This window comes from Tursiops truncatus, chromosome 13, assembly GCF_011762595.2.
Source record: "Tursiops truncatus isolate mTurTru1 chromosome 13, mTurTru1.mat.Y, whole genome shotgun sequence".
NCBI lineage: Eukaryota > Metazoa > Chordata > Mammalia > Artiodactyla > Delphinidae > Tursiops > Tursiops truncatus.
In genome coordinates, this window is record NC_047046.1 from 18,126,425 (window position 1) to 18,147,573 (window position 21,149).

At 56.1% G+C, this 21,149-nt stretch overlaps 1 protein-coding gene across 3 annotated transcripts; it reads left to right on the plus strand.

The window, feature by feature from the left end:
• Positions 1-1,827: 1,827 nt before the first annotated feature.
• TMEM119 (transmembrane protein 119) lies at positions 1,828-12,045 on the plus strand. Of its 3 annotated transcripts, XM_033837094.2 has the most exons (5): positions 1,828-1,955; positions 2,873-2,937; positions 3,756-3,926; positions 5,338-5,758; positions 9,928-12,045. In XM_033837094.2, exons 4-5 carry the CDS (start codon positions 5,603-5,605, stop codon positions 10,786-10,788), a joined length of 1,017 nt encoding a protein of 338 aa, XP_033692985.1. In that variant the 5' UTR covers positions 1,828-1,955; positions 2,873-2,937; positions 3,756-3,926; positions 5,338-5,602; the 3' UTR covers positions 10,789-12,045. The 3 variants fall into 3 exon arrangements, with proteins under 3 accessions (XP_033692985.1, XP_033692986.1, XP_033692982.2); XM_033837095.2 differs by lacking the exons at positions 1,828-1,955; positions 5,338-5,758 and having other exon boundaries at positions 1,988-2,937; XM_033837091.2 differs by lacking the exons at positions 1,828-1,955; positions 2,873-2,937; positions 3,756-3,926; positions 5,338-5,758 and adding an exon at positions 6,752-6,857.
• Positions 12,046-21,149: the final 9,104 nt, after the last annotated feature.

Below are 21,149 nucleotides of genomic sequence, written 5' to 3' on the forward strand. Positions count from 1 at the left end.
GAGATTCATCCAAATTGTCCACCTCCCGTCTTTTCCTTCCACTGGGGGAAAGTGTCCACTGCATGGACCACAGTCTGTTCATACATCCTCCTGTTGGTGGACGTTTGGGTAGTTGCCAGGTTTTTTTGCTCTTATGGATAAAACGACTATGGACATTTTTGTCTTCGTGTGAATGTGTGTTTTCATTTCTCTTGGGGAAATACTGAGAGAAGAGATTTCTTCTTCTCTCATCTGGGAAGCACATGGTTAACTTGATAAGACCCACCAGACTGTTTTCCAAAGTGGCTGTGATATTTTTCTCCCCCTGTGTTGCTGGGTTGTTTGCTGGGGTGGGCAAACAAGTGGAAAATTCACTTCGAATCACAGAGAGAGAGGTTGGAGGAGCCTCCGCTGACCCTTCCTGGTGCAGGAAGGGAAACTGAGGCCCAGGTCACACAGTGCATGAGGGGCAGAGCCAGGAGCGAAGAAAGCAGGTCTCTCAATTTCCAAGCTCGAACGACTCCTTGGTGAGAACTGATCAGCACCCCGTCTGGTTTCCCTGGAAGAGGCCTCATGCCAAGCCCCTTTCTACCACAGGGCCTTTGCATTTGCTGTTTGTTTCCTCGGCCCAGGAAGCTGTTCCTTCTCCTCCTTGAGTGCTTGATTCCTCTTATCCTGCAGATGTCAGTGCTGATACCTCTTCCAGGAAGCCAGCGCTGACCACAATTGCTAAAACAGCTGCCCGGACAGCTGCCCCTGCCCCTTCCCAAGATATTTCCTGTCTCCTCGGCCTTTTTATCTCCTTGATAGCATTTTGCAGTGTTAGGTTGTCTTTCTGAATTGCCAGCTGACTTGCTTCTCAACTGTCTCCCCTGATAGGAGCTCCCTGAAACAGAGCAAAATTATGTCAGTGAATCCCCTCCCTGGGCCTCAGTTTCCCCATCTTTAACGTGGTCAGGTTGGACTAGAGTCGTTCAGCCAGTGGAGGGGCATTTACTGAGCACCTACTGTGTTCCAGGCACTGGTGCTAGGGATACAGTGACAGAAAAAGCCCTCGTTCTGGACCAGAGAAGCTGACAGTCTAGAGGCACATGGAAACAGGCCTTTACGGGCCAGTGTACTCTAGGCAGGGAATGGGGGTGCAGGAGCATAGAAAAAGCTGCTGATCTCCCTCCCCAGAGGCTGGGGTTCAGGGAGGGCTTCATGGAGGTGGTGATGATGCGCAGGTGGGTCAGGCGTGGGGGCCCACGGAGGGCAGCACTTCAGGCAGAGGAACAGCCCGAGCGGAGGTGCGTCAGCATCTGTCTCGTTCACAGCCCTCTCTGGGCCCGGCACAGTTCCTGGCACGTGGAGACACTTGGGAAAGAGCTAGGGAATAAAAGAACATCTCTAGTTTACAGATGGGGAAACTGAGGCCTGGGGAGGTCTCACACACATTCTGCCTCCTTGGAGCCCCCGACTGGAGGCCTCTGCTCCACGGGTGTCCCTCCGAAGGCCAGGCCTGTGCTGTGATCTAGCTGCAGCCTGGGCCTCTCAGCCACATGAAAGGCTTGGGATATTTTTGCCTGGAGAGCAGGCCCCGGTGGCCTCGGGGGCTGTATAATTATAAGTGGCTCTGAGCCCACAAGAGGCTTGAGCTGGGGGCTGTGGTGGGCCAGGCGGCCCTCCCCAGGCTCAACCCGGCGAGGACTCTGGCAGAGACTCAAGTCTGGGTGAGGTTTTCCCTCCTCCTCGGCCCTGGCTGTTCAGTGGGGTGGGGTGGGGGGCACGGTGGGCACAGGGTGGGGTCTCTGAATCGCTTCAAGGCTGGGCAGACGACCCATGGCTCTCTGCCTCTGAACATGCAGGTCGCAAGTGAGTGGCCCGGCCACCTCCATGCCCCAGGCCTGCCCTTGCCTGGAGCCACGGTGCTGCGGACTATGGGGGTCACCCGGGCCAGACCCCTCAACAGGTCCTGGAGCTGGAGAATGTGGACCGTGAGTCCCTCAGGACGGATGAGGAGTGGCTGGAGCCTGGGGATGTGAGAGTGGAGGGCAGAGTGGTCATTGACATCAAGCATTTACTGAGCACCTACTGTGTTCCAGGCACTATCCTAGATGCCAGAGTTATGGCGGTATTCAAAACAGGCAAAGTTCCCGGACCCCATACACCTAGTTCATCTATTCAATAATCTTCAGGAACTGCTCTGAAGGTGCTGGATTCCCATCTACCTCAGGGCCTTTGCACATGCCATTCTCACTGCTAGGAATCCTGCCACACCCTTGCCTTCCTAAATACCTCCTCATCTTCATGAGTGACTCTACTTTCACCTCCTCATGGAGGTCCCCAGGAGCTCCAGGCCTAGACTAGCCCCCCAAGACTGGCCTCCCATAGCCCCAGAAATGCCCCATCCCAACCCTTAGCTCAGTTTGCAGTCAGATATTCATTTCTTTGTTTACTTGCTTATTGCAGGTCTCCTCTCTTGGTGCCTGTGTTTGCTCATCACTGTCTTCCAGGGCCTGACACTGGGCTGGGTGTAAAATCGATGCTCAAGGAATGTTTGTAGAATGAATAAAATTTAGAAAGTTACAGCATTGGAACCTTACCACTGGCAGGCTTGTGGTGGGCACCTAGACTGACCCCACATTTGGCTGCAGCCCAGAGAGGGGCAGAGGTTTGCCCAGCCACCCACAGCTGATGCATGAGGGGGGGTTGGAACTCAGGGATCCTTCTTTCTCCCATCAGTGACTGACATTTTGCTCTTCTGTCCTCAGGTAGAAGGTTGAGATGTTTGGCTTAAGGAGATCATGTGTGTCTTTGTGTGCGTGTGTGTGTGTGTGTGTGTGTGTGTGTGTGAGAAACATGGTCTGATAACACTTTAACAGGGTCACTAGCCTGGCAATTTCACTTCCAGCTAAGACACAGAGGGGCTGGTGGAGAAGCAAGCGCTCTGATCCCCAACATGCTGTTGGATCCCAGGTAGGTCACGCCGCCATGAACCTCAGTTTCCACATCTGTTGAATGGGCTTTGCTTACTCATTCACCTCTCTCCCCCTAAGGTCTTCTGGAACCCGCTGGGTTTGACGCACAATGATAGGTTCTATGGGGGGAGGAAAACCCAGTGCTTCGGAGGGTGGAGGATTCCAGCCAGCTCTGCAGGGAACAAGTAATCATAGGCAACCGTGGTGTGAGAGACAGAATAATGCCCTCCCCCCCCCAAAGATGTCCACATCTCAATCCCTCAAAACCGTAATATGAGTTTGTCACCTTACCTGGCAAAAGGGATTTGCAGGTGTGATTAAGTTAAGGCTCTTAGGGAGCTGATCCCGGATTATCTGGGTGGGTCCAATATCATCACAAGGGTCCTTAAAAGTGGAAGAGGGATTGGAAGAGAGAACCAGAGAGGTGGCAGCGTGAGAACTCAGACCCTGCAGCTGACTCTGAAGATGGAGGAAGATGACTGTGAGCTGAGGAATGCAGGTAGCTTCTAGAAGCTTGAAAAGGCAAAGACTCAGATTCTCCCTGTGAAGACTCTGGGATAAACAAAGCTCGGCCGACACCTTGATTTTAACCCAGTGAGACCCATTGCTGACTTCCAGCTGCCAGAACGCTAAGATAATAATGGTGTGTGGTTTTAAGTCACCAAGTTTGTGATATTTGTTATAGCAGCTGTAGGAAACTTACACACTTGGCACCTGGCCAATGCTTTTGTATTGTCCAGCAAGTTTACACCCTCTGACTCCGGATTTTCCCAGCAGCCTTGTGAACAGAAAAAATTCTCTATCCTCGTTTTACAGATGATGAAAGAGGCTCCCCATGGGGCAGGACCTGGTGAAGGCAGACCTAGAACCTGGGTCTCTCTGTCTCCGGTCTGGGGCTGCTCTGGCCCCAAAGGAGGAACACAGAATGGGACCGCGACTTAGTCTGGGGCCTCTGGGCCACCCGTGCTGGAAGCAGGCCCTGTTCAGGTTAGTTGTACCTCTCTGCCCCTTGATCTCGTGGGATCCAATCCCCCTCAGCCCTCAGACTATTAGGGCAGGGGCTCCTCCCCAGGCGGTGGGCCCTGGGGCAGGTCTGGCCACTCCTGCTCACCTGCCATCTGGTCTAAGATGGGGCTGGGACACCCCCTGGCCATCTTCAAGAGGGCTCAGCTGTTACAACATGTCTGTGGGCAGCCATTTGCCCCAGGGGGCCTGTGTGCACATGAGTGTGTGTGTGTGTGTGTGTGTGTGTGTCCATTGGTGGACGGTTCCCCATTCCCTTAGGATGCAAGGTTTGGGGTGGTCTCAGAGAAGATGGGAAATTTTCTAGTTTTATTTTCCAAACAGCTGCCCCTTCTTTGAGCAGGTGAGTCAGGGCTGCTGGGACCATAGAAGGGAATAGCTACAACCTAGGGCCCTGGTTCCTAAAGGGGGGTCATGATCTGTTCATTCACGTACTCCCCCTGCTCCAAACCTTCCCTGGCTCCCTACTGCCTCGTGGATGAATGCCATTCTGAGACTTCAGCCCTGCCTGGGTGACTGCTCCCACCCTAATCAGCAGCTCCTCCCTTTCGTCCACTTCATGCTCCAGCCCAGTTTAATTACAGCCCCTTGTCCGTGCGTGGCGTTCCCAGCCACCTGCCTTTTATCCACGCTGGTCCTTCCTTCTGGGATGCCCTTCCTGGGTCTCCTCTTCCTGGGACTCTGCTCATTCACAGCCACATCCTCTAGGGCGACTTCCTTGCCTCCTTCTCTCAGGGGATCTCTCTCCGTCCTAGGGCCCTTGGCCTCTCTCCTGCCACAGACCCATTTCTGTTTTGTAAAAAAATAATTTACATACGTGTGCTTCTCCTTGGAAGTCTGCGAGCATCCTGAGGGCTGGGCTCTGATTTACCTCTGAAGTCTGCTCAGCACTGCGCCTGGTGCTCTACAGGTGTTCATTAAGCATTTGATGGATGAATGAATGAATGGTGCAGGAACGAAGGAATGCAAAGGACTACTGTCCCCCTGGATGCCTCAGGTCTGCCAGAGGGCCCGGTACCCTGGGTGAGCCTCTTGAATTCACCCTGCCTCACTTTCCCCATCTGGGAAATGGGGCCACGACTCCTGCTCTGCCCATTCCATTGGGATATCACGAGGCCACAGATCTCACGATGTTACAGCCGTAGGGAACCCAGAGGGCTTCCCACCCACCCCTGCAAATGGGGAAACAGAGGCCTGCCGAAGGAAAGGGCCTGACCAGGGCCAGACAGTGGGTGCCAGGACTCGCTCCCTGCCTCAGGCCTGACCCTCCATGCATCCCTTAAATGCAGCCCGGCTCCCACTCTGCACCCTGAGCCTCGGAAAACCTGAGTCACAGCTGGAACCAAGTGCGGGGAATTTTCCTTCTCATTTTCAGGGACCTCGGAACCTCCCTGACCTCATCCCCTTCAGAAGGGGAGGCAGGATCCCAGCTCTCTGGGCCGTGAGTGCTCCACAGGACGGCCCTGTCTGTGTGTCTGTCATCCTCAGACTGCCCTGGGGACCAGCGGTCAGGGAGGAAATGCCCCATCTGGTGTTCCCGGGGCGTGGAGGGGACGCCCACGGGTGTGAGCAAGGGGGGACTGTGTGTGTGGCCGAGCTTGGCCCCGCCCCTGCCCCTGTCCCCACCCCAAACCCACTTAATGAAATCAAGCTGGCCCTGCGGAGGGGAGGAAGGGAGGCGGGAGGAGGCGGGAGGAAAGGGGCGGGGCGGCGGCAGCCCAGAGCCGCGGCCACAGGGCACTGCCACGGACTTGCTCTGCTCCACCTGGCGGGACACCCTGTGTGCAGAGGAACTGGTGAGTCCTGGGGGCCCCTCCTCTCTCCAGGGAGCCTGGTGTGTCTTGGAGTTTAGGGGGCCAGTGTGAGTGCTTTGGGGGGCTTCTCTAAGTGTGTGTGAGCTTTGAGTGTGTGTTGGTTGCTGCCTACTTGTGTGTGATCTGCGCTAAGGGGGCGGGTGGCGGGATGTGTGTGCACCTTGGATGCCTCCCGAGTGCGGTGCTGGGTTGGCCGGAGTGTTGCGTGTGTGCAGTTGTGTGTGGGCAGTTGGGGTCTTGCTGTAGGGGATGTGTTGTTCTTGGAGAGTGGGCACCAGGGTAGGTGCTCCCAGGGTCTGCGGGAGGGTGGTATGGATGGGGGTGGTCCCGTCCGTGGGGATACACGGGGGGAGGTCAGGGGGTGCATATGTGCACATGTCAGAGAACCAGCCCGTTGTGTGTCCACGTGTGTCCTCTGTGTATCTGTGCTGGTGGCCAATCTGGGGTGTCGAGATGTTATGCGTCTGTGTCTTTGTGCCTGTGCTGTGTCTGTGTATTGTGCGCCTGTGCTGCCGCCGCTCTGTGCGTGTGTGTGTCGATTTTGAGCCTTCAGGACGCCCGTCCCTCCCCAGGCCTCCCATCCAAGGGGCCCAGGTCCCTGTCTTCGGCTGCCCCAGAGCAGGGGGTGCAGAGCTGCAGCCAGAACCCCTCCCCACAAGGCCACTAATTGAAGCCAGGTTTATGTGGGCCACCCCTCCCCCTCTGGCCACCAGTCTCTGAATGGGGGTGGGGCAGCCACTCTGGCCCATCAGTCTCAGGTGCTGGGGGACTTGGCCTTAGGGATGGATTTGCCTCATCTGCCTATTCCTGACCTCAAGTGGGGCTATCACATTTGAAAACGATAAACTCTATGGTGAGTGAGCTGGGCTCTGAAGAGAGTCCCTGCTCCCAGCTAGGAGTCCCGGATAGTCACGTGGTGCCACTACTTGCCATCCACACTGTGCCAGCCGCCTCTATTTCTCGTCCGAACAATAGTCCAGGAAGGTGGCCTTATCCCCATTGTACAGATGTGGACACCGAGGCTCAGAGAGGTGATCTGCCTGCTCTCAAGACACACAGCTGGGAAATGACCTCCTCCCAGGTATTCGCAGCCGCCTCTCCAGTCAGGCTCTGCCCTGACTGGCTGTGCGACCCTGGGCAGGCCTTTCCGAGTGTTGGGCCTGGGTTTTCTCTTGGGTTAAACAAGAGGGGATGGCCTGACCCCACCTCTTAATGGCCTGTGAGTTTCCACATCCTGGAAAAAATGAGGACGCAGGGAGGAGGTGGGGGCAGCTGATGGGCAGAACGATCATTTCAGAGCAGCCCAGGCCAGGGTGCCCATTCTACAGATAGAAGACTGAGGCCCAGAAAGGTCAGGGGGCTAGTCAAGCAGGGTCACACAGCCATCTCCTGTGAGGCCCGGCCGGCTCCCGCACTTTGCCGGCACCTTTCCCCTGGAGCCCTGTGGGGAGGGTTGTGGTGGGTGTGAGGGACTCTGAGAGTCGGGGTCTCAGCCTTTAAGACCCAGAGGTAGTTTCTGTGGCCTCTTTCCTTATCCTCTGCCCCTGCCCCCAAGGATCCAGGGGAAAGGAGGACTTTTCTCTGTCCGACTCACTGCCGCACATTCGTGTGTGTGTGTGTGTGTGTGTGTGTGTGTGTGTGTGTGTGTGTGTGTGCGCCACACATTCGTGTGTGTGTGTGTGTGTGTGTGTGTGTCTGTCTGATCCTGGATTCCTCACTGGCCGCTCAACGAGATTTCACTCAACGAGGTAAGAAAGTTGCTCTTTCCTGGAGAATGGGGGGAGACAACGAGCACATTTACACATCAGGTGAGAATAATCGTCATTTGTCAGCCTGGGGTGGGAAAATCGGCTGATCCTGCATCTCTGCTGGGGTAGAAATTCGACTGCTTCTGAATTTCACCTTCCCTCGGGGAGCAGCTGCTCTGCGCCAGGCGCTTTCTGAATGTGATCTCATCCGGTCCTAACAGCTCAGTGAGCCAGGCCCTGTGCTTACCTCCTTACGCTGCCCCCAGTCTACAAATGGGGAAAGTGAGGCCCAGAGGGCCGGGGCAGCAAGCTAGGCCCAGATGGAGCTAGGATTCTAATCCCGGCCTAACCGGCCTTATCACTCTGCTGCCTGCAGACCTTCAGTACAGAAACTTCACAGCTGTCCCCCCAGGAAAGGCCCCTGTTCTTCAGGCCCCACTGGTCAGAGTTGCCGTCTATGGTGAGAAGTTTCAGCTGCCACCATGAAAGGTCTCTCCCAGGCTTGACACAAGGCGGGGGAAGGCAAGAGAGAAAAACCCCAAAGATAAAAGCTCTTTGTAGGAACCTTTGCTAACAAGTGTCAGAGAGTGGAGGGCCCAGGAAGGCTCCTAAACTCTGTGGAACACCTCAGATCCTGGTTCCAGCTGACAAGTGATGTCAGCCAGTGATGTGAGCCCATTCCTGGGCCAGCCTGAGGCACATGAGAGAGAGTGTGCAAGGTGTGTGTGTGTGTGTGTGTGAATTCTCAGAGTCACAAAGAAGAAGGTTCAAATCCCAGCTCTGACACTTAGCACCTGTGTGCCCTTGGGCAGGTCACTGTCTGTCTCTGAACCTCTGTTTCCCCATCTGAAAAATGGAGACAATGTTAGTGCCCATGGCTTCTTTGGAATTGCACCCACAAAAGGGGCTCAGATGAGTAACGCGTGATAAAATACACAGTGACCAACTCATTTAAAATGAACCCTGGGTGAGTGTTGCCTCATTTGATGTCCTGGGAATTATCTTTTGTGTTTTGCCATCTGAGCCAGTTTGTCCAAATTCGTGTCACATCAGGTGGCCCCGGGTCACTTGGAACAAGCCACTCAGTGGCCCCATGTCATTCCTACATCATCTTCTGAATCCCCAAGTCAGCGTGAGTCGGTACTGTCACCCACTTTATGGAGCTGGGCCTGAGGCCTGGGCACTCGAGGGGACCTGCCGCCAAGATGTTGGGCACCTGACTTCCTGCTCCAGCCCGGAACTCACTGTGTGGCCTGGGGCCTGCCCCTTGCCTTCTCTGGGCCTCTGTCTCCCCGTTTCCATCCCCTGGAGAGGGCACCTCAGTCAGGGCATCGTGAGGCTTTTCCGTCTTGGCACCTGTAGCCCCACCCAGAGTCCTGTGCTCTCTGCCGGGTGGGGCAGAGGCTCTCAAGGGGCAGCCTGGGGTGCGCAGGAAGGGGTTGCTGGGTTTTTCTGAGCGGCCGGGCTCGCTCACGCTGGCTGGGAGATGTACTGCGTTAGAAGCCGACTGCTGCGTAAAGCTGGGCCATAAGGAATTTATTAGTCAGCCGGGCTGTCTGGGCCGGGAGGGTCTGGGGGCTTCACGGCGGGAGCTTTCCAGCGGGGGGAGGGAGGTGCGGGGTTCATCTGGATCCCATTTGGTGGCGGCCACAGGACTTAGGCTCCAGCTTTGTTCCAGGCACGAGGGTTCCCTCTGGGCCTCCAGGCCCTGCTTTGAGCCTCGAGGTGGGGGTTAGCCATGGGGCAGATGCTCACACAGGCCTCTGCTGAGCTCAGAACTGGGATGCTTCAAAACCTATGAATCTTCCAGAGACGGGACCGCAGAGGAGCTGGGAGCAGCGAGGATGGCTTCCCAGAGGAGGGGGCAGCTCTCTCAGTTACTCACTGAGCCCTACCGTCCTCTCTCCCTCCGCACCTGCATCCAAACCCCAGCTCTTCCTCAGCAAGTCACTTAATCCCTCTGAGCCTCAGTTTCCTCACCTGGAAAATGGGGAGAATGTAGTACCTGCCCTATTGGGCACTTCTCAGGATTCAATGAGAAATTCCATGTAAGAAATGTAAAGTAGTGTCTGGCACATGGCAAGCAATGAAAGGGTAAGTTCTTATTCATTCAGCCAACTCCATCAATGTGCGTTTATTGAGCACTTGCTGTATACCAGGTATGATGCAAAACCCTGAGGGTGCCGAGATAAACAAGATTTAGCCCTTGCCCTCCAGAAGCTCAGAGTGAAGTCGGGGGGACCAGTGTAAACCCCGGGATGGGGTCCATTGTATGGTGGGGAGGCTCAGGCCCGGGGAAGGAAAGCGACTTGCTGGAATAGGTTCTGTGTCTGCTGCGCCTCCTCGGGGTCCCCTGAGGCTGGGGCCCCGCCCTGACGTCTCTTCTGCCTTGCTTCCCCACAGGCTCCAGGCAGCATGGTTTCCGCGGCGGCCCCCAGCCTCACGGCGTCTCTGCTGCTCCTCCTGCGGGTCCTGCCCACGGCGTCCTATTCCGTGTCCCTGCGGGCCACCTTCCTGGAGGACACGGCGGGCAGCGGGGAGGCCGAGGGCGCGTCGGCCTCCTCCCCGAGCCTCCCGCCACCCCGGACCCCAGCCCTCAGCCTCACCTCGGTGGGGCCCCAGCTCACGCCCCTGGCGGGCCCCAAACCCCCCACCAACTTCCTGGACGGCATCGTGGATTTCTTCCGCCAGTACGTGATGCTCATCGCCGTGGTGGGCTCCCTGGTGTTCCTACTGCTGTTCACCATCTGTGCCGCTCTTATCACCCGCCAGAAACACAAAGCCTCTGCCTACTACCCCTCATCTTTCCCTAAGAAGAAGTACGTGGACCAGAGTGACCGGGCCGGGGGCCCCCGGGCCTTCAGCGAGGTCCCCGACCGTGCCCCTGACGGCCGGCCCGACGAGGCCCGCGATTCCTCCCAGCAGCTCCAGGCTGACATCCTCGCCGCCACCCAAAACCTCAAGTCTCCCGCCAGGGCCGCCCCGGGCATGGGAGACGGAGCCAGGATGATGGAGGGCAAGTCGGAGGAAGAGGAGAAGGGCAGCCGGGAGGCGGACCAGGAAGCCCAGGGACACGGGGTCCCGGCAGAGAAACCAGAGGCGCCGCCAGAGGAGCCCTGCTCGGCGCAGGCGGATGGGGCTGTGGCAGCTGCTGAAGGTCAAGGGGAGCCAGAAGCAGCTCCCTCATTAGCCCTCGGAGCTGCGGGCCCAGCTGGTTCCCTCGAAAACCCCTGTGCTTGCGGCAGTGTCCCCCCCAGCATCTAACAGGCCTCTAGGGCTGCCGGCCCTGATTGTCGGACCCCTGGTGGTCACCTCCTTGGGCACAGAAAGGTCCTCGGCCCTTACCGTGCTCTGACACCCCCTACTCGGCCACTCCCCGCGGCAAATCCCGGCACATCTGATCCTACTACAGCAGGCAGAGATGCTGGTCTCTGTTCCACCCTCAGGAATCTCATCCACTTCGAGAACATTTATCCCCGCAGCCCCAAGGCCTACATCCCAAAGTACAGCTCCTCTGGGGAGATGGAGCTGAGGATGTGTCCCTGTCACAGCCACGTCCGCTGGGAAACATATGTCTCAGGTCCCTTGTGACAATGCAAACGTCGCCGCTTTCCATCGAGGTAGGAAAGAGAAACAGAATAACTAGGAGTTTTGGAAGAGGTTGAACAGATGGGAGATGCAGAGGTGCCTGGGGTTGAAGCAGGGAGAGGTGCCGCAGAAGATCAGTCAGGAGGCTTCCGTGAGGGGTCCTGCACCGATCACGACAGGTTCCTAAGTGAGCATTTCCCAAACTGGGTTCCCTGGAAGAAAGATTTTGAGGTCCAGTGAATGAATTGAGGAAACATTGCTTCTCTGCTCTGCGTACCCCCCTTGGAGCCCCCCAAGGCTCTGACAAGTCCCGCAGTAAAGGTGTCCATGGAATCTGATTTCGCTTAGCCTTTCCCAAAAAGCTTTTGGCCGCGGAGTACTTTTGTTTTTGTTTTACAGCTACAGAGTAAAATCCTGAAGAGAACACTCTGGAAGTTACAGCTCCAGGTGTGCTCCAGGGCGCCCCCTCCCCAGTTCCTGGTTGGTCCGGGGTGAAGGCTGTGGAGGTGGAGGCTCGGCCTCTCAGGGCTGCCTCTCGTCCTGCTGCTGCTGTGGGCATGGGGCAAATGAATTGAACTTTCCTGCCAGGGCCCCAGAGCAACCTAGAAGTGGTGGGGGGCAGGGCTGTGTGTGAGGGGACCCCACTCTGGGGGAATCTGAGGGGATCAGGGAGGGTTTCCAACAGGCTGGAGCAGGGGAACCCTGACCCCCTGCCCTTCACACACACACACACACACACACACACATCTGGCAGCCTGTGCCCATAGCGTTCTTTAGTTTTCGACAAGGGAGCCTGAGCTCCGTCCTGATTTGGGGAGGCTCTGGGCGGGGGGGTTCCTCTTCCCCATCCCTCCGTCCCCCCTCCCCCCAACCTCTGCACAGCTCTCCAGGTGCTAGGATATAACAAACTAGCACAATAAACCTTTATTCTGGCCTGAGCGTCACTGGTTTTCTTGGGGCGGTAGCGGGGGAGGAGTGAATCAGCTGGGCGGTGGGGAGCGTTTCCCCTGGGCTGTTCCATGGGGGTGGGGCAACGTTCTGGGGCCAGGGGCTGAATGGGCAGATTGGTGTGGGAAACGGAGGGCGGGATGGATGCCCCATGGGAACAGGGGCCGGAGCTTGTGCCCCATCAGCCCTGGGCTTGTGGCCACAGGGGCAAGTTCCACGCATGCCTCTGCTACTTACTGTGTCTGTAGGAGAGCCGCCACCTCTCCGTTTCCCCCAAGGGGCAGTGGAGGGGCTTGGGGCTGAGGTTTCGGTTTCCCCTGACCCTGCAGAGCGGCTAAGGACTGGCCCGGGTGTTAGGGACAATGCCACACTCGCCGCACCCTTGGCCAGTGGTGCGTGGGGCTGGAGGCAGCCCTGGCTTGTGTCTCCTCGCCCACCAGCCTCCTCCCCGCCTTTGATGGCCATCCCTGCGGCCACTGCTCCCCCTCCGTGCTGGAGCTGCCAGCTGGAATCCAGATGCGGCTGGGCTGCGAGCACGTGCTGGATCCCTGGGGTGATGGGGGCAGGGAGGCCATCCTCCTGCAGCCCCTCTCCTCCGCCGACCCCACATCCATCCGGAGGGGGCCGGGGTTTGGGTTTCATAACACACAATGGCCACTGTCCTGCTCAGTAGGGAAGGGCCCTCCCTCTCTCAGCCCAGACAGGCTCCCGCCCAAGAATGTAGGGAGAATCGAAATACAGATACCAAATACCCGGATGCTGTGTGGCTGGGACCAAGTCACTCAACCTCTCTGGGTGGGACAGGCTCTCTCCTTCTTCCTGAACTCCTGCGGGGTCCTAAGCGCTGGGGTGTGGCTGGGAAGTGCATGAAGCTTCCTCATGACAGGCAAAACCCAGGTAAGACAGAAGCGGACTTTGGCGATCCCTGGGGAGCAGGCAGGGAGACATCTCCCAATCAGCAGCATCCTGGTCAGTGGCTCCCCATTGGTGCCCAGTGGGCCCTCCAGAGAATGTGGAGTGTGTGGCCTTCGCCACAGCCTGTGTCCCCAGGGACTGCTGGGGGGGATAAAGGAGGTGGTCTGAGCCCCAGTGCAGGAGTCAACCTCTCCCTCACCTCTGAGCTTCTACAGCTACTATTCCCTCTGCCTAAGACACCTTTCCACCCCCCTCCTTGCCTTGCTAACTCTCATCTTCTAGCTTCTGGCTTAGATGTCCCCTCCTCCTGGGAGTCTTCCTGGATGCCCCGCACCCAGCCTCTCTTCCACAGTCCCCTGCGCTCAAGGATGATAAAAATTGCTTACAGTTAAGGGACATCTGTTATGTGCCAGGCATTGCTCTAAACAGGGGACATCGTTAACTCATGGCAACCCTACGAGGTGGGCACTGTTATTATCCCCATGTCACAGATGGGGAAACTGAGGTCCAGAGAGGGGAAGTCAGTTGCCCAGGTCACACAGCCAAGATTCCAGGCCTGCAGTCTAATTCTGGAGTCTGAGTTCTCCGCTGGGCTCTACTGCTTTTCCGATGAATGAACGAGTGACAATGAAGGAAGTGCTTGGGGAGGGAACAGCAGGGCCCCACTACCACTGAGGCTTAGACCCGCTCCACTCTGCTCCCGCCTCTGATGGAGTTACCCAGGAGGGGCCGTTTATGCGCACACATCTGGCTGGCACCAAGCGGGGAGTGAGCTGCGGAGGGAGACCGTGGTGGGAGCGTGTGTGGCTAGGGCCAAGTGGGGGTGGGGGGGGGGGGGGGGGAAGAATGGGGCTTAAGCGTGTGGGTGAGGGGTTCCAGTGTTCCCAGGTATCCAGGAGGCTGCCAGGGCACAACCAGGGCCCCACTTTCCCAGGGCTTGTAAAACCTCACGGCGGCCCCCAGCCTGAGAGTCTGTCCTGGGGCCAGGCCCGCTGCTGCCGTCGAGGGGGAGAGGGAGGGTGAGCAAACCCACCCCGAGACATGAACCCTAGCTCGTGTGGGAATGGGGCTCCTGGTGATGTGTGGTAGGGTTGGGGGTTGCTGAAGAGCCCTCTTTCCTATGTCCTGCGCTGCTCTGATCGCTCGACAGGCCGGGCATAATCTGGCTGAGGTCATGTCCGGGATGTGGGCAGGAGGGGCAGAACCCACACTTCCCAGGCCGTTGTGTGCTGAGCACATCATCCTTAACCTTCTGGGGTGCTCAGAGTGGTTTGGGCTCTGGGGTGAGATCACTTGGGTCAATGCCAGCTCCATGCTTTCCTGGCTGTGTGACCTTGGGTGAATCACCTCACCTCTCTGGGCCTCTGTTTCCATGTGTGTAAAGAGAGGATGATCCTACCCAACATGGCAGGGCTCTCCACCTGCACAGTGGGATTACCTGGGAGCTTTTAAAAATCCTGACTCCTGGACCCCACCCAGACCAATGAAATCATCGTGTCTGAGGGTGCGGCCAGGCAGTTGTCACAGGCAACATTCACAGTCCACGAGGAGAGGGGCCTGGGGGTCTGTCCACCACTGTCTCCCTAGCACTCAGCACGGTGCCTGGCACATAGCAAGTGCTCCGTGTGTGTGCGCGTGTGTGTAAGGCTGAAGGAAGGCATCGTGCCCATACATCCATAACCACATTTAACCCTCCCCACACTCTACAGAGGGAGGAGCAATATCATTACCCCCATTTTACAGATGAGAAAACTGAGGCTCAGAGGTTGTAGTGACTTGCCTGAGGTCACACAGCCAGGCATAGCTGGTATTTGGACCCAGGTCTGTGGCTCCTCAGCCTGGACTCTTCAGCGCTGAGGCTCCTGCCTCATTTTAGAACTTTGTGGTCCAAAAGTAGAGCCCCTCCGCTGATGGTAGGGTGGGCACGTGCGTTTTGTATCCATTGCATTTCATCTTGGGTCCCCCTTCTTTGTTCCAACCCCACCCTCCCTCCCGGGGTGATGACAGTGACTGCCCAGTGCCTGTCTCTGTTTTCATTCATAGACACTTGGAATCATCCAGTTTTCCTTCGTTGGGATTAATTAAAACTCTGGATTCCAAGGTGGCCCAGGAGCGAGTAGCAGGGTCCTAGATCTTTTGTTTTCCAACCATAATTCTTTAATGAGCACCTACTCTGTGCCAGGTATTGGGGAGAAACTGTTAACAAAACAGATCTGAGGCTATATTCTCGTGGAGGAGATGAAACTTCATAAAAGAATTATCCAGATGCAGCCACAATGATTAATAACAGGCATAGCCTCCATTTAAAAATGGACAGTTATTCACTTCTGGCGCTTTACCCATATTACTTTTTACAGCTTTACCGAGGTATAATTGACACACAATATATGCACCTATTCAAGTGTACAGTTTGATAATTTTGACATATGTGTATAAAGCCATCACCACAATTAAGATAATGGACATATCCGTCACCCTTTGTAATCTCTCCTTACTGTTCCTCTGCATCCCCCACCCCAGTCCCCAGGCAACTATTGATCTGCTTCTGTCACTATGAATCATTTTTATTTTCTGGAGTTTTGTATAAATGAACCATACAGTGCAGTGTGTACTCTTTTTTTTTTTCTTTTCTTTTTGGTCTGGCTTCTTTAACTCAGCATAAATATTTTGAGATTCATTCATGTTGTTGTATCTATCAATAGTTCCCTCTTGTTTATTGCTGAGTAGTATTCCCTTGTGTGAATGTATGAAAACTTATCTGTTCACCAGTTGATGGATGTTTGGGTGGTTTCCAGCTTTTGGCTATTACAAATAGTGCTATGAACTACTGATATTATTTTATCTCTTCCTCCCAACCTTCTTATTGAGATGATGGTTAGTTCTCCCCATTTTACAGATGAAAAAAATGGAGACTCAGAGAGGTCAAGTAATTTATCCAAGGTCACACAGCCAGTAGTTGGAGCATAGAATCTTAAAGAGTGAGAATGTTTGAGCTACATGACTTTAGGGAACCGCTAAAGTTCAGAGAGCCTCAGACCAGCCCCTCATTTTATACTCGGGCATCTGAGGCTGGGTCTCGTCCAGAGCCGGGTGAGAATTTGGGGCTCCAGTGGGCAGTCTTGTGCTGTGTCTGGCTCTGCTCTGCTTTCTCCTGGCTCTTCATCTGGTTTGGGGGAAGGATCTGTCTGGAGTGGGATAGGGATTTGACATTTTTTCAGGAGGTTTTAATTTCAGGATTCCTCCGGCTGCTCAGAAATAGCAGGAAGGATTTGGTGCTGGCCCCAGGGCCCGGGAGGTTCCCCCGCAGCTGCTCCCCCTCCCCAGGCGGGTGCAGGGTTTATGGCGGCAGCTGCAAAGTATAAAATAGTCCTGCTCGTAAATCTGCTCTTGCCAGGGTCCCTGATGCCAGAGGCCTCTGCGATGCTCAGCATGGAGTCCCACCAGCCGCTGGGGACATGCAGGGACACTGAGGGTGCCCTGGCAGGCCAGAGGGTCCAGGTTTAGGGTATCTACCTGCGGCCTCTCCCTTAGGGTTTGGGGAGCCCGACTCAGCTGGAGGGGCTGGAGAGGGGAAAAGACTGGGGTTGCATACGGGGGATTGGGAACAGCGACGGAAGGGGGAGGTAGTGGATAAGGAAATAAGGAACCAGGAGACCCAATTAAGGGTCCTCCTAGCTGTGTGACTTGGGCATGTCACCTTTTTGAACTATGAGTTCCTCACTTGTAAAGCTGGGGCCACAGCCCTTGCCCTGTCTCCCCACAATACTGTGAGGTTAATAGATGTGAATGCACTTTACAAGGTGCAGGGCAGGGTAGCCTGATGGTTAGGGGTTCAGATGACCCGGGATGGAATCTCAACTCTGCCACCTCCCGGCTGTGTGACCTTGGGCAAGTCACTTAACCTCTCTGGGCCTGAGTTTCCTCATCTGTGAAACGGGACCTTGGAGGGTTGGTGGGAGTTGAGTTCATTCCCTTAAAGGGCTTAGAACAGGCCCCCACGAGTGCTCAGTGAATGTGAGCTTTTGTTAGCTGTAAACTGTGAAGTGCGGTGTCCCACGAAGAGAAAAGAGGGAAACTTCTGTGTCTAAAGGTCTGGCTGTTCTGCAAGTTACCTCTTCTTTCCAGGTCTAGGTTTAGAAGCTTCAGAATCAAGAGATCAGCGATTCTAGATGCTTGGATCTTTAGAGTCTAAACATCTATTCTTGGGGGCAGGGCAGAGGGTCCTAGAAGGGTTGGTGGAATCTGAGCACTTCCAGCAGCCAGGGAAGTCCCGTGAACTCCGCGGAGGGGATGACGGACGTGGCCAGAGACAGACAGGCTGCTGTGGCCCTTTGGGTGGAGAAAAGTCACCCTCACCCTGTGGGCCCCTCTGCAGGGGTTTGGCGACCAGTGGGGGCTCGGGGTCATGCTGCAGCTGTTCCCCCTATCCCTCTGGGGTGCAGTGACCCCAGCCAGGGCTTGAACGTTGTCTGGCAGGCACGGCTGGAGGCGTGGCCGGCAACACGGGCTGGGGAGCCCAGGGACTGGGGCCCATCTGGGGCAGGCACTGGGGCTATTTCTAGGTTGGAAAGGGGAGGGGGACCCAGTGGGATTAATTGCCTGATGACCTGGAACATCTCTCCTCCCCTCTCTGCTGTGTTTCCCTCTATAAAACAAACCAAACGCTTAGACTGGCCAGAAACTCCTTCAGGCACCGTGGGGGAAGGGCAGAAGGTGTCTACATCTCCGAAAGGCTGGGGTTCGAATCCCAGCATTCATGTCCCACCTCCAGACTGCGTGACCTGGGGCAACTTCCGCCCTCTCTCGGAGCCTCAGTGTTTCCCTGTGAAACCACAGGTCCTGCCCTGCTGTGAGAATCAGATAAGAAAATGCTGCTTGAGCACGTGAGCGACCCCCTGAGCCCCCAAATCTCCCACCTGTGCCCTTCCTCAGGGTTTAAATCCCACCACCAGGGCCTGTTTCCATCACTGCTTCAGCATGCGCTGTGTGGCAAGTGTGGCACTGAGCACTTCCTACACACTGTGTCTTCACAAAGCTGAGGGCGGTGTAGATATTATCCACCTTCTACAGAGGGAGGCACGGAAGCTCAGACAGGCCAAATGACTCGCCCAAGGTCATGCAGCCAGAAAGACCCTGAGCCAGGCTTTGAACGTCCTGCGCTTGTCGTATCCCATAGGAAGTGCTCTAACCACAGCTCCACAAGGCCTACAAGCCTATTCATGAATGAATGAGTACATGAATGCAGAATAATGGGGTTGGAGTAGGGGGCCCAAAGCCAATGTGTCCAGATTTCCATGTGACCCCACAGCTCAGCGGGTGGCAGGGGCGTCACCACAGCTGCCGGGGGCTGCATCCACTGTGGTCTGCGAGGAGGAAAGGCAGGAAAGAGGGCTTTGACCACCGCTGGCAGCGGAGTCTGGCCCCTCCTGTTCACAAACTGCGCCTGCGCGCGCCTTGCGTGGGGCGGGCACTCCGGTGGGGGGAGGGTGGCACCCCAGCCCCTTGCGCCACCACCCAGCAGGCGGCCTGTCTCCCCTCACTACCGAGTGTACTGAAGGGGTCTGCGAGCCCACGTGGCCCGGGAATGACCAAGGTAGTCTGTCGAACGCCAGCCAACGTTTGCACCCGCCCCAGACGCTGCGTGGGGACGCCGCCGAGAGTCCACCGGGTCCAGGGTCAAGCTCACAGCCCTGAGCTCTCTGGAGGCGTGAACTTGGAGGTAGGGACCCAGGCAGGCACTGGCCCTGGGTCTGGAGCCCCGGGGTGGAGGTCTGGCTCTGCCCAGTCCCTGGCTGTGCTGCCTGAGGAAAGTTGCTCACCCTCTCTGGACCTCAGCTGCCTCTCCCACAAAGGAAAGAAGGAGGCTTGATCTGGATTAAAGATTCGACCCAGTGGCGGGCCTCGAACTCTGTTCCCGTGTGAGCCATTATTGTCAGCAGCTGGGGGAGGGGGCTGCAGGACGCCATTTTTCCGGAAGTAAAAAGAATCACTCAATTCTTGGACGAGAAGATCTTGGAAGAACCTGGCTTTTTTACCCTCTCGAATCCATCCCCAGGGAGATCAACCTCCCCCCACGTTAAGAGACCCCTGGACGAGTTCTCCCAGTTCCTTTGACGGTCTCTCCAGCATCTGAGCAAACCCTCAGTCTCAGGAAGCCCTTTTCCATCTAAGGTAAGTTGAGCCGGCTGGGCCCGAGGGCCGATTTCCCTGCAGCCTGGCCCGTAGCACGAGCTCTGGCTGGAAGGACCGGGCCAGCCACTGGGGAGCCAGTTAGAGACACTTCTGAATTTTTCCCCTGGCCTCTCACAAGAGACGAACACCTCATCTTTGTACGGATCTGATCTCCGCACTGTCTGGTTTTGAGTAGACTGCGGGGAGAGAGAGGGGGGCCTTTTGGAGGGTCGTACTGCAGCATCTACCAAGGTTGTCTGTGTCCTGGTCCTTTGCCCCAGAGATTCTCTTCTGGAATCTGCCTACAGAAATACCTGTGTGTGGGCCCTGAGATGGGATGTTGGTGCCAGCGTTGTTTAGAATAAGTGACCAAAAGGGAAACCCCTTATGTGCCCATTGCTGCGGGAGGCTTAAGGAGATGGTAGTCCCGTTGAGTGGGAGGATATTCAGAGAGGATTCGCTTCTGGGGAAAGGGTCTGGACATAAAAACTATCGTCAACATTTCCCAGTTTGCTTTTCACATAAATGATTTCATGTGAAAAATCACTACGAAGTCGGTTTGATCAGCTTCCTTGAACCAACGAGGGAGCGTCCCTGCGCAGTAAATTGTTGACGGATGCGGTACCCCAGGGGCGAAGGGACTTGTCACACAGCGGGTGAGTTGGGAGAGGGCTCAGGTCCTGGGTCTGGCCTGGCAGCTCATCCTCCTTGCGGTTCTATCTTACGTTAGGGGAAAGGGCGGCCCTGGCGTAGGGGACTCACACCTGGGAGTCACCTGTTTGAAGTGTGAGCCCAGACTTCTGCTACCCGGGCTCCAGGTATCCCTAGAACAGAGCCAGTTCAGGGTGCCTCTGGGTCAGGTGTCGGGCAGAGTGGGACCTGGGCGAGCTGGAGAACAGGGATCACAGGCGGCAGAGCTGGACGGCCCTTGAGTCGTCACATGGTTCCCAGGCCATCCTGCACGTGGGTGTCTTTGCAGACGCCAGGTCCTACTGGGGGGCTTGCCGAGGCAAAGGGTACCAGCATTGCGTTTTCAGAGTTGTTGCCAAAAGACTTTTCCAAGATGTGTCACCAATTTCCATCCCTGTCTTGGTCTAAGGGTGGTTCCGTTTCCCCATACCCTTGACGACACTGTGAGTTTCCAGTCAAAGAGATGAGAAGTGGTATTCCATTGTTGTTTTCGTTACGGTTCTCTGATTACAGGTAAGAGAGGAGCTTTTAACCTCACGGAGTTCCTCTCCTATGAATTACCTGTTTCTCTCCTTAGTTTCCACGTGTATTGGTGGGGTACCCACTAATTTTCAGCTTTTTGAGCTGCAGAATCCTGTGTTTGAACAAACTCTTCCCAGGAATCCTAAGTTAAATGAAAGCAGAGCTGCATCCTGGAAGGGGGGGTTGGGATACCCAGAGGGCACCTGTTTGCCCCCTTTTCCGCCTCTGCAGGGGCCCCTAGGGCTCAGTGGAGCAGAGTTTGCAAACAATTGGTATAGTCCTACCACTCCAGCTACAAATGGGGAAACAGACCCAAAGCCACCCAGAAAGGTAACGGCCGAGTCTGGTCTCCAGCGCAGATCACCTGACTCTGTCAGTGTTCATTCAAGAACGATCTCTAGGTAGATGATCCAGCCATGAGTGACAGTTTCCTCACTTCCTGTCTATGCCCTTCACTTGTTTTTTGTGTGATGCTGGTGGTAGATGTGGAAATGATGGCGGTGGGGATGGGGTGGTGGAGGTGATGGTGATAAGGTGGTCATGATGTTGGTGGGCGTGGGTGGAGATGGCGGTGGTGGAGGTGGCGGAGGTGCTGGTGGAGGTGATGGCGGTGGGGATGGGGTGGTGGAGGTGATGGTGATAAGGTGGTCACGATGTTGGTGGGCGTGGATGGAGATGTCGGTGGTGGAGGTGGCGGAGATGCTGGTGGAGGTGATGGTGGAGGTGGCGGAGGTGATGGTGGAGGTGAACATCCTTGCCTTGTCCCTGTCTTCATGGGAGTGCTTCCAAAG

Coding starts and splice junctions, on each gene's coding strand:
- TMEM119 (XM_033837094.2), top strand. CDS start 5,603: ATGAAATCAAGCTGGCCCTGCGGAGGGGAGGAAGGGAGGCGGGAGGAG. Junction 5,759..9,927: donor CCCTGTGTGCAGAGGAACTG/GTGAGTCCTGGG, acceptor GCTTCCCCACAG/GCTCCAGGCAGCATGGTTTC.